This window comes from Salvelinus fontinalis, chromosome 9 (genome assembly GCF_029448725.1).
Source record: "Salvelinus fontinalis isolate EN_2023a chromosome 9, ASM2944872v1, whole genome shotgun sequence".
NCBI lineage: Eukaryota > Metazoa > Chordata > Actinopteri > Salmoniformes > Salmonidae > Salvelinus > Salvelinus fontinalis.
Window position 1 is genome coordinate 34,623,257 of NC_074673.1, and position 12,800 is coordinate 34,636,056.

Consider the following 12,800-nt stretch of genomic DNA (forward strand, 5'->3'; position numbering starts at 1 on the left):
GCTTTTGATGATCCTTGGTTGGGGTCTGAGCAGATTATTTGTTGCGATTGCAAACGTAATAAAATGGTGGTCCGATAGTCCAAGATTATTAGGAAAAACATTAAGATCCACAATATTTATTCCACGGGATAAAACTAGGTCCAGAGTATGACTGTGGCAGTAAGTAGGTCCGCCAGCTTTGCCAGCTGAATTTAAGAATACACCACTTATTGTATATAAGAGAGGTCAAAATTTGCACAATAAATTCCTCCATGTCAACTGCCAGCCACAAAAGAAAAATAACCAGGCTCTTTTACGCCCTCTTCCGAATGGTAGCTATTAATGCGGAGGTTGCGCACAGTGCACCAATATGATGAAATGTGAATATTTCTGCCACCCACATACAAGAAAACGGTTCCACATAAATTACATTATTACATGCTCCACCACCAATGTTATCTACATGATTAAATGTCCACGTGGGCTGTGTTATATAGGTAAACCTCTTATTCTCTCAAACAGTGAATTATTGAAGATAAAAGTTAAATCAGGAGAAACGACAGCGATTATTCAGTCATAGTACATGATTTCTACCTTCAGAACTATGGTTATATTAAAATAAAATATGATCATAGTGGAGAAATAAACAGTAACAAAATGGCAAATAATATAGCCCAAATATTATTTTTAAAAATTAAAAATACAATGCAAAACATGACAAGTAATACATTTGACTGTGAATAATGCAACAATTCCCTATTAACAGGGATTGAAGAAGGCACACACATACTGAATGAAATACAACACTCATATAGAACTGAAGCACTGTTGTGCTTTTGTTTTCATCTCAACCAGTATAAGGCATAAAGTAAATACATTAAGGTATGTACCATTTTCAAAACCTCAAATATATTACCTGCTTTTAAAATGTATTAAACTGATGGGCTATAAAAAACAGCATGGTGTAGTGAAAGATAAGTTGCTTCTGGCCTTTTGCAAACTATACTAAACAAAATTATAAACGCAACATGCAACAACTTGACTGAGTTACAGTTCATATAAGGAAATCAGTCAATTGAAATAAATTCATTAGGCCCTAATCTATGGATTTCACATGAATGGGCAGGGGCGCTGCAATGGATGGGTCTGGGAAGGCATAAGCCCAACCACTGGGGAGCCAGGCCGAGCCAGTCAGAATTAGGTTTTCCCCACAAAAGGGCTTTATTACAGACATAATCACTCAGGTTCATCAGCTGTCCGGGTGTCTAGTCTCAGACGATCTCGCAAGTGAAGAAGGCAGATGTGGAGGTCCAGGGATGGCGTGGTACACGTGGTCTGCGGTTGAGACCAGTTGGACTAATGCCAAATTCTCTAAAACGTTGATGGTGGTTTATGGTAGAGAAATTAACATGAAATTCTCTGGCAACAGCTTTGGTGGACATTCCTGCAGTCAGCATGCCAATTGCATGCTCCCTCAAAACTTGAGACATCTGTGTCATTGTGTTGTGTGACAAAACTGCACATTTTAGTGTGGCCTTTTATTGTCCACAGCAAAACTGTGTAATCATGCTGTTTTTATTTAACTTGGCAAGTCAGTGACTAATCAGCTTCTTGATATACCACATCTGTCAGATGGATGGATTATCTTGGCAAAGGATCACTAACATGGATGTAATCAGATTCGTGCACAACATTGTAGAGAAATAAGCTTTTCGTGTGTATGGAACATTCCTGGGATCTTTTATTTCAGCTCATGAAACATGGGACCAAAACTTTACATGTTGCGTTTATTTATATACACACACACAGCTCAGTTACAACTAACTTCAACAGTTAAAACTTCGACCTGGAACAAATAGTTTCATTGTGTCACTGCTTACTGTAGTCATGTTACACTGGTCCTGTGCCTTACATACTTTAGGCTATGCTTGTAAATAATTTTTGTTAACCAATTTAAAAAGTAATGGGGAAAATACTGAAAAGGGTCAGTTTGATACAAGACTGCCAACATGTTTCAAATGATTCATAATTTGAGCCCTCTTGAATGGTTCATACATTCTCAAAACACTTTTGTAACTTTGGAAAATAACACTACTGCTAACTTATAAAGGTTGTTACTAACCGGAGTAATTAATACATTCACATATTCTCACCATTCTTTTGGATCGAAGCCAATAGGAATATCAGGCTATATTTTTCCAGGAGTAACATTAACTGATTGGCACAAAGAGTAAGAGCACTTGATTGAAACAGACCATGGCAGCAGTATTGAAAAACCTTTGACTGCTTTGCTTTCTGATAGTTCTGGCCTACATCAGTGTGACACACCGCATAGCCTAGTTCACAGACCTGCACGCGGACATTTTATGCATGCATGGTTGAGTTTTAATTCCTAGTTTAAAGGGATAGTTCGGCGGTTTTGGCAATGAGGCCCTTTATTTCCCCAGAGTCCGATGAATTTGTGGATACCATTTTTATGTACTGTATCTGCGTGCAGTTTGATGGAAGTTGCTAACTAGCATTAGCGCAATAACTGAAAGTCTATGGGAAAAGTAGACTTCCAGGCATTGCGCTAACGCTGGTTAGCATTGACTCACAAAACTACCAAAACAATGCAAGCAAATGCATAAAAATGGTATCCACGAGTTCATCTGACCCTGAGGAAGTAGATAAAGGGCAACATTGCCAAAATCCACAATTATCCCTTTAAAGGACATTTACTGCACTTAATAAAGTATTGAAACAAAAGACAAACATGTTAGTTCATACACATCTCTGTAAATGGCACTGTTGGCATTATATCCTTATCATAGAAAAATAAAACATTTTGTACCATTAGTTCAGACTGTCTAAGAAAGTCCGAAACTGAATATCTATATTAAATTGAAGCTGTAATGTCACAAAGCAACCACTTGTGTTAAAATACATTCAAAAATAATTAGCACAAACAAGAAAGAACAGTTGACTGGATAAGTCACACATCTAATAAGGCACACAAAATCAGTAACTATGAAGTCCAATATACTTGGTAAAGCACATACAAAAATTCATACTAGAGTAAAAGCTTCCAGCTTGTGTAAAGAAATGTTACACAGCAAACACAGCTTTGTTAAGGCAATACTTTCATGACCTTTAAGCAGAACATTATTTAGGGATTCAAAGTGATTGTACTTATGGCTAACATTGGTTGACCAAAGTTAAGCATGAAGTACATAGACATTGTTTCCCTCAATTAAGTGTTCGGTTTGTTCAGACTGAGAGACACACTCTCTTGGCTGCTAAAAGTGCTCCTAGGGCTGTCTGTGCTGAGGCCTGTCCCTGAGCTGTTTGAGGTTTTGATATAAACAACATAAAAGACAGGTAGGATAATGCCTATCAGGAGCATGGCCACCACAGCGTTCCACCACTGGATGCCCCAGTCTGCTCCATAGCTGGTCAGGCGCTGGCCTCTGGAGCCCAACTTTTGTGGCCTTTCTGCAGCCTCTAAAAAAACCTCATCCTGTGCATTTGTGGTTTGGATCAGTCTCTCAATGTCATGGTCCACTTCCTTGAGGTAGTCGGTGTACTCCTGTAGATGTGGCCTACCAGGGGAACTGGCTGTAAGTTTGCCCTGTGGCTGGGGCAGTGGTGTGGCTGAATTGGAGGTTCCTGGATCTGGCTCCTTTAGCTCTGCGTTAGCCTCAGTCAATAAGCTGTGTTTCTTCACAGGGATTTTGATTGATTTCAAAGCAAATATATCCTGTTCCTGAATCAGGTTGTTCACTCTCTTTATGTCTGCCACCTGTTGAGAGGAAGACAAGTGTCAATATTGGCATAATGTGAACACACAGTATCAGTAGCCTATGCAGACACGTATGTACAGTGCTTGACGTAGAGTGTCCTGTAGAGCAGTGGTGGGAATAGTACCCAACTGCCATGCTTGAGTAAAAGTAAAGATACCTTCATAGAAAATGACTCAAGTAAAAGTCACCCATTAAAATACTACTTGAGTAAAAGTCTAAAAGTATTTGTTTTTAAAAATACTGAACTATCAAAAGTAAAGTATACATCACTTCAAATTCCTTATATTAAGCAAACCAGAACACATTATTTTCTTGTTTTAATTTTATTTACAGATAGCCAGTGGCACACTTTAAAACTCATACATAATTTACAAACGAAGCCCGTGTGTTGAGTGAGTCCACCGGATCAGAGGCAGGAGGAATGACCAGGGAGGTTCTCTTGATAAGTGCATGAATTTGACCATTTTCCTGTCCTGCTAAGCATTCAAAATGTAATGAGTACTTTTGGGTGTCAGGGAAAAGGTATAGAGTAAAAAGTACATTATTTTCATCAGGAATGTAGTGAAGTAAAAGTAGTTAAAAATATAAATAGTTAAGTACAGATACCCCCGCAAAAACGACCTAAGTAGTTCTTTAAATATTTGTACTTAAGTACTTTACACCACCGCTGTACAGTACACTGTACAGTTTGCTGCCAGCAAATACATGGGCTGCAGGACTTACCTTGCAGCCATATTGCAGCGCAAGTTTGTTGAGGTTGTCCCCAACCAATACGTCCCTCTCCAGCAGCATGAGGCTACCGCGTCTGTCCTGTTCCAGCTCGTGCCACCCCCGGGGCCTCAACTCCATCACATTGAACTCTTCTTCCTCTGAAGAGCCAGCAGAGTCATTCTGCTGGCCTCGCCTGAACATGTACACCTGGCCATCTACACTAGCATGGACATCCACTGGGGCCTGGAAGGCGCGGGGAACAGGGTCTCCTCTCCGCATCACAACTAGCTACTTTAGGTGGACAGAAAACACACAAAATTGTTAAGTGTGATAGCTAAGGGTTTTATAATATGTAGCTAGCTATGCAAACTGAATATAAAAAGTACCACTGACATTGTTTCTGTAGGTAGTGAACAGCCAATTAGTCAACTAGTCTAGGGACCATGTAGTCCAGTGGAGGCTCCTCAGAGGAGAAAAAGGAGGACCATCCTCCTCAGTGAATTTCATAAAGATTAAAATAGTGAAATATTTATACAAAACTATACTAAATATATTCATGTCACCAAATAATTGATTAAAACACACTGTTTTGCAATGAAGGTCTACAGTAGCCTCAGCAGCACTCTGTAGGGTAACGCCATGGTCTAGCCAGAGTACAGATAGCTTCTGTCCTCCTCTGGGTACATTTGCTTCAATACAAAACCTAGGAGGCTCACGGTTCTCACCCCCTTTCATAGACTTACAGTCATTATGACAACTTCCAAGCTCCAACCTATCAGAGCTCTTACAGCATGAACTGAGATGTTGTCCACCCAGTTAAATGATCAGATAATTAATATAGTCTTGAAAACATAAGCTACAGCTAGCTACCACTGCGGTGCATAGAATGTGGTGAGTAGTGGAACTCAAAGGGAGATAGTAGTTGAACAAATTAATTTCTTCCAAAATTAAGAAGCAAGAGAGATATTTGGTTGTATTTTTGTTTTTACATTGACTTTAACTGAGCTAGCTGAATGCAACTAGCTAGTTTAGCCTACTCAAACACCCAGCTCAAACAGAGAGGGATGCTAGCTGACTATGGCTATCCAACACTGGAACTTCCAAGTCAAGATAAGCTTTTGGTTGTATTAATTTATTGCCACCGGGGCCCGCAAAACTGCTTTCTGACTGTATATGAATGTAGCGGGTTAACTAATGCATCAGTTGTAGTAGCTATGTTGACTATGAGGTGACAACAATGTAGGCTGTGTGTAGAGGTTAGCAGTCATGATATGAAGGTTTGGCTTGGAAAGGTTTTTTCACCTGGTCACAGACAGCTGATATGTTGTCCACAAGCAAAGAGAAAAAGTGAGAGGAGAGCGTGTAGATAGTTTTGAGAAATAAGTATATATATATATATATATATATATATACACAACGAGCAAAGTGATCATGCTGTTTTGATATGGCTGCTATGAAAGTGGACTGTGTGTGTGTGTGATCAGGGGTGTATTCATTCCGCCGATTCTGTTGAAAAACTTTTCTTAAACGTAACCCAATGGAATGAAATGGAGATAAACATACATGAATGTCCAATAAAAACTCTAATTTGCAATTGTTGGACTAATGATTACACCCTAGATCAGCTAGATGCAAGCAAGAGTGTGTAAGGCGGTATTGAATGTGTCACTGTCTGTCACTTTGATTTCTTAAAATTCTCTCGACCTGTGCAACTACGTTGTAAACTTTCCTTCATAGGCTAGGTTGTAGAAAACCCATGATGGGTATAGGGAAAATTGGAGTATCATGTAGTAGCCTAAACCTATCGATGTTACATTGAGCTAGGTGAATGGAATATGAATAACAGTCATCCAATATGCTGTAATAGAAATAAGGCAATGCTCATAAAAATAAGAAAAAATGTATCCTCCTTCATCTTAAACGGCACCGACTGCCACTAATGTAGTCTCATTAATCAGGCTATATTACACAATTAATTGGTATATACAGCCTGACACTAATGCCTGCAAAATCATGTAAATGTTACTTACAAGCCAGATTGTTTAATAAAATTACATTTAAACTTACTCTACAGGTTGTCTGTGCAGTTTGTCCTTCAGCTGCTTGAAATTTGAGACAAAATATCCATTGGAAAGTATTGTTTACCCTACTTTGTAGAGTGCTACTAAGTATATGGTTAGGTACATAAGTAAAACTAATTTTACATTTGATATTTGGTTCTATTGAACCAAGCATGCCATGACAATGAAAATGGTATATTCTGAATCTGGGGAGGATAGAGAACAATCAATAAATTTGCGTGCGAATTTTTCATTTTTGTATTTTTTATTCCTATTTCAATTTCTGATTGTTCTCTATCCTCCCCTGATTCAGAACATACCATTTTCATTGTCATGGTATGCTTGGTTCAATAGCTATATAAATATCCAATATAAAACTAACTTTACCTCGGTGTGAACTGAACCACATTACTTACTGACTCTCTGAAAAGTCGGGTAAACAATGAATACTTTCCTGTGGATATTTTGTCTCAAATTTCGAGCAGCTGAAGGACAGACCGCACAGACAACCGGTAGAGTGTAAATGTAAAGCTTGTAATTGTATTCAACATTCTGTCTTGTAAGAAATATTTACACGATTTTGCAGGCTGTATATAGCTACCCATTAATTGTGTATAACAGCCTGATTAATCAGACTAGGTGCCATGAACTGTTGCAGACATGCAACAGCCAGCCCTCATACTAGTCTAGACTTGTTGGGTTGGTATAATGTGGAACGTTCCAACGAGAATCTGTACCAAAAACTTCGTAAATAACAAGGTTGTCAGCAAACTACGCATTCAAAGTTGTATAGCGGCCGAATAAGACACCGGGTAGGGAGAGGGCTATTTCATTCAATTTTTCACTCACCACGTTTATTCCGAAAATGTCTGTTCTCACTCTGGTAGCCTATGGACAAACATTAAGAATAAACTACGTGGTGAGTTGATCGTGCTACTTTGTATGCGTTGTTTGTTGGCAACCTTGTACTTTACGTTTTTAGAACAGATTCCTGTTGGAACGTTCCACAAATTATACCCACCCTAGCTAGCAACAGGACATACAAAGTGGCATTCAACTATGAAAAGAGATAGCTAGCTAACTATACCTACCATAAAACGACAGGACGAACAAAATAACCAGCAAGCTAGTTAGCTACGTGGTAACGTTAACAACTACCAGTAGCTAGCTAAACGGCGGAATATATTTTTGACATTGCATGCTTGCTTCCTTCACTCACTGACGTAACATTCGAGCTAGCCAAAATTAGCTAACGTTAAACTCTAGTTTATTAATCAATCTTAAAATAAAATTGACAAAATACGTAAATCCATATCACATCATATTACCAAGTTAATAAGGTTTGAGCTTGCAACTCACCCGGGTTTAAAGTAACTCATCTAGTTTTCCCATAGTGTCAAATTCCCACAAAGCTGCCAGAACTGACACACGGCTCAGACAACCATGATGACAGTCAGCCTGTGGATTGAGGTACCGATTCAGAATCAGATATTTGATCATTCCTATATGGAGAACCTTATTTTGGGGGTAAAGAAATCTGATCCTAGGTCTGTGGTGCGCAAACTCAGTGGCAGTGTAGCAGGGTATATTGACAAAAATATGCACCAATCAAAAGATAGATTTCACCAACGTTGACCATTAGGGTGAAGATACTGCGCCAAAGCCCACACATTTTCAAATATGTATCTGGGAAGGAAATCTCAACAGAATGCTGCATGTATGACATGAAGCCACCAGCCAACTCAGGGTTTCCCAAGCTCAGTCCTGGGGCACCCCTCCAGGTGCAAGTTTCGTTTTTTTCCCTATCACTACACAGCTGAATCAAATAACCAACTCATCATCAAGCTTTGATTATTTGAATACTCTGTGTAGTGCTAGGGCAGGACCAAGTTTGGGAAACCTTGAGCTAACAAAGTGCAATTTAATTGTAGAAGTCATGAGTTAAAGTTTAAGCTAATCATACAATGCATTCATTGAATCATGTTATTCTCAGTCAAGACAGTTACTTAGGCTACTGTTCATTCAGAAAATAACAATTGCCAGCAGCATACCACCCTACATTCCACTGCTGGCTTGCTTCAGGGTTGGTCCAGATGCTGCTGGAAGTGGCATTGGAGGGCCAGTAAGAGGCACTCTTTTTTAAAACATATCCCAATGCCCCAGGGCAGTGATTCGGGACATTGCCCTTTGTTGGGTGCCCTCTTTTGGATGGGATGTTAAACGAGTGTCCTGACTGTCTGTGGTCACTAAAGATCCCATGGCACTTATCATAAGAGTAGGGGTGTTAACCCTGGTGTCCTGGCTAAATTCCCAATCTGGCCCTCATACCATCACGATCACCTAATCATCCCCAGTTTACAATTGGCTCATTCATCCCCCCTCCTCTCCCATGTAACTATTCCCCGGTTGTGTGGTGGAATATTGACTCAGAAATATAACACTCTTACTAGAACTTGTGAATTCAATAATAGACTTTAATTCAAAGTAGCAAAGCCGAGCCCTTCCATGGAAAATAATATTTTACAAACGTAACAGAGCCGAGCGCCTCCATGGAAAAGACTAAATTCTCATATCACAGAGTCCTGCCTTTATAGGATTCTGCCTTTTCATAACGTATAGAATCCCCTCCCTCTATGTGAAAATAGCTTCCCTTGAATTTTCGCCGTCATCTTTCCATCTCAGTTATTGCTTGTTAATGTCCACATCTGACAGCTGTATAGGTTATAATGGTAGCGGGGCCCTGGCCCTATATGTTCCATTCCTTATATAGCCATTCTGTTTTAACTCTTCAAACTAGTCATGAGTTTTGCTCCCACAGTTGTTGCTGTAAATGAGAATGGGTTCCCAGTCAACCTCAGTACCTGGTTAAAAAAAAGAAAAAGAAAAAAAAGAGTGAAATTACTTTGACAGGGTGAGATGAGATTATGGATTACCAACTAAACTCTATTACATTGTCCTACTTCCCTGTGAATGTGGGTTCAGTAGGAAAACAGTGGTTTATCTGTGTCACATCCAGCAGGGCTGCATGCAACATGTCTATAAAGGGAGGGGAGGAGCAGCTCACAGGTAGCTAATGAGCGCATGCTGCAGCACCGGAGAGGTTTTCGTTTCTATTAAGGCTATTGTTGAAAAAGAGGATAGTCTAAGTTTGGAACATTGCTAAAATTGCCTATAAACTGTAAAAAAGAAAAGAAAAGCGCAACAGAACCAGTTACAACTGAAGTATCTGATCATCAATGAATTTGAGAAAAAGCCATTTGTTTTTTAACAGAGCAGCTGCATATCATCAGATAGGCCTACGGTATATGCACTTGTAACTTTTTTTAATTCCAGAAACTATCATTTTCTTAGTTATACATTTTTTTTCCATTATATTGTTGTTACAAAATAGATATGTTGACTGTGATTAGGGAATGAGAATATAAGAGGATCTGCTAGGCTAAATTAACAAACTAGGCATTCATAGCTCACTGCATGATCCTCAAATCAAACTGTCCAAACTTGTTTCTACAAGTGAATTCAAAGGCACTCTACAGTAGAATGATTGAATAGCCTAATAAGGCATTTTATTTCAATTTGATTTATTCTAGATAAATATTTTTTGAAGTTCCATGTAATACAGCCTAAATGCAAAATGTATAGGCATGTTGTTGAAGTGTCACGCCTACTCCTGCTCCCTCCGGCGCTCGACTTCACATCTACTAATCACCGGTCCTGGCAACCATCATTGCGCACACCTGCTCCCCATCGTTAAGCACACCTGGACTTCATTACCACCCTGATTACTCTCCCTTCATATAGCCCTCAGTAAGTATCATTCAGTATTGTTTTCTCTCATGTTCAGTACGCTTTTCATGTCTTATTTTGTATAGTCTCATTATTAAACTCTGCTTCTTGACTCCCTGTGAATATGTTATAGATTACTGCCTCAGAAATTATGGCAGCAGAAGATTACACTGTCTTCCAGACTGTCGAGGAACACTGTCATCTACTCCACCAACACCATGACCAGCTGGCTCTACTGGGTATGACCAGGAAGGAGGTTCTCCACCTCCGACACCACTAGCGAGGTTCTCCATCCCTCTGACTGAGGGCCTCCTGCGGTCGTCACAAGGAGCCAGTCCCCCAGCCGTCCACCCAGGTCAGCGATGCCCAACTGTCCCTTCTGGAGAAGTTCTATGGCACTCCATCAAAATGCCGTGGCTTCCTACTCCAGTGCTCCCTCTATTTCGCCTATCAGACGGGAGCCCCCACCAAGAGGTCCAAGGTTGCCACTGTCATTTCCCTGCTGAACGGATGGGCGTTGGAGTGGGCTACGGCCGTCAGAGAGAGGAAAAGCCAGATTCCTATGAGAGGTTCATGGCTCTCTTCAGGGCGGTCTTCGAGGGCATAGTGGGAGGTGAGCGACTTTTCCAACTGCAGCAGGGTGCCCAGACCGCTGCGGAGTACTCCCTCATCTTTCAGATTGTGGCAGCCTCCAGCGGATGAAATGAGCCAGTGCACCACACACTATTCCGCAGTGGACTGCGCAAAGCGGTCCAGACAGAGCTGGCATGTCAGGATGACGACAAATCCTTGGACGCTCTCATCGCAATGGCCAGCCGTCTGGATAACCTTCTTCAGGAGCGCCGGTGTCCAACTGATGCCTTGCAACAGGCCTACAAGCCCTCAGTCCAGCCTCTCTCCGCCTATTGTGGACAGTCTGAGCACTGATGGAGGAATTGTGCGCTCCTGGTGTAACTTGGGCAGTTGTTGTTGCCATCCTGTACCTGTCCCGCAGGTGTGATGTTCGGATGTACCTATCCTGTGCAGATGTTGTTAACGACCGTTCCACAGGTGCATGTTCATTAATTGTTTATGGTTCATTGACCATGCATGGGAAACAGTGTTTAAACCCTTTACAATGAAGATCTGTGAAGTTATTTGGATTTTAACGAATTATCTTTGAAAGACAGGGTCCTGAGAAAGGGATGTTTCTTTTTTTGCTGAGTTTATGTATATATTTCCACATTGAAGCCATGCAATTGCTTAGAACAATGTTAACTTGAACCTGTTTTCAGTCAACATTTTTAGCAACTATGGAATGGGTCTACATTTAGTTATTTCGTTTCTGTAAGCTGTTTAACAAACTATTACGGACTAACATTGGACTTGACTCCAAGACAGTACATAAAAGACTGTAAATATACAACTTGAAGCAACCACATATTTAGCCATGGAGAACGTTCTGATTGGCCAGTGAGGGGCCAAGCCTCAAACCACCCACAACTGGTTTATTCATCAAAACCCAGCCCTTTCCTCCACCACCAGCAGTGCTTTGATAATTTTGGCTGTGAAATAGAAAAAATATTGCTGACACTCCCACAAACCTATAGAACTACCACCAGCACTTAGATTTACCATTGCATTAGGTTTGTTAATCGATTACAAATTACATAACCCTCACCTGGACAAAATTTTAGAAATACTAAACCCTCACCCTGACTGAAATTGAAAAAGCATGACCCTCCCCTGATTTCCTCCAGGTAACAAATGTGTACATTTTCGATCACTCCCTTGGGCAGGTAAATCAGGACAAGGGAAAGAAAGTATAGCTAGCCTAAAACGTTTTTTTGTTTGTTTTTTTTGACCGAGATGGTAAATTAATAACGCTAGTGTGTAACCAGAATACACTAAGCGGCACCAATCTTTGGATTGGTGGATACATCTCATTATTGTAATATTCTTTAATTTTCGATGAAGGTTGTTGTTGTTGACCGCCTGTATTCAATGGAGAGATGCTATGTTATGAATATGCGATATAAAGTGTTTTTTCTCAAAGTTGCCGGGATGTCACGTGTCCTACTTATATCAGTGCACTCTTAAGAATTTAAGCATTAAGAAAATTATTTTAGATCAAATAAATCTCCCGTAGCAAATAAGCCACACTCATTGGCCTCAATAAAAAAACTCATTGCTTGGTGTGCAAAACAACAAAAACATGCCACCTGTATTGTTGGGTGTTTATCCGACCTGATAAAATATACATATATATAAGTTCACCTATTTCTAAAACCAGTTGTGACATTGACAAGTTGTGCACCTGCATTTTACAATAAATTGGATACCTGAATTCACCGAAATCACTTAACTCCATTCATTATTTGTGAGTATCAGTTAAATGTTTTATGTGGTATAATTCAGTCAATATCTGATGGATTATAAAAATGCCAAAAGTTTGGAATATCTTCATCCATTGTCCAACTGTTGCATTTATTAGAATTGTTTT

At 40.0% G+C, this 12,800-nt stretch overlaps 1 protein-coding gene and 1 long non-coding RNA gene across 3 annotated transcripts; one reads left to right on the plus strand and one right to left on the minus strand.

The window, feature by feature from the left end:
- Positions 1 to 1,696: 1,696 nt before the first annotated feature.
- Positions 1,697 to 9,736, minus strand: LOC129862473 (lysM and putative peptidoglycan-binding domain-containing protein 4-like). Of its 2 annotated transcripts, none has more exons than XM_055934190.1 (3): positions 7,892 to 9,736; positions 4,485 to 4,760; positions 1,697 to 3,760 (listed from the first exon to the last, which is right to left on the minus strand). In XM_055934190.1, exons 2-3 carry the CDS (start codon positions 4,749 to 4,751, stop codon positions 3,212 to 3,214), a joined length of 816 nt encoding a protein of 271 aa, XP_055790165.1. In that variant the 5' UTR covers positions 4,752 to 4,760; positions 7,892 to 9,736; the 3' UTR covers positions 1,697 to 3,211. The 2 variants fall into 2 exon arrangements, with proteins under 2 accessions (XP_055790165.1, XP_055790164.1); XM_055934189.1 differs by having other exon boundaries at positions 4,485 to 4,763.
- Positions 9,737 to 9,738: 2 nt separating this feature from the next.
- LOC129862474 (uncharacterized) lies at positions 9,739 to 12,355 on the plus strand. The gene is made up of 2 exons (XR_008760767.1): positions 9,739 to 10,339; positions 10,452 to 12,355. It is a non-coding gene; the product is annotated as an uncharacterized LOC129862474 (long non-coding RNA).
- The last annotated feature ends 445 nt before the right edge of the window (positions 12,356 to 12,800 follow it).

Excerpts from the sequence above, each read along its gene's own strand:
- LOC129862473 (XM_055934190.1), bottom strand. The coding sequence starts at position 4,751 with ATGCGGAGAGGAGACCCTGTTCCCCGCGCCTTCCAGGCCCCAGTGGAT. Across the intron at positions 3,761-4,484 it reads CGCTGCAATATGGCTGCAAG|GTGGCAGACATAAAGAGAGT; the intron begins GTAAGTCCTGCA and ends TCCTCTCAACAG.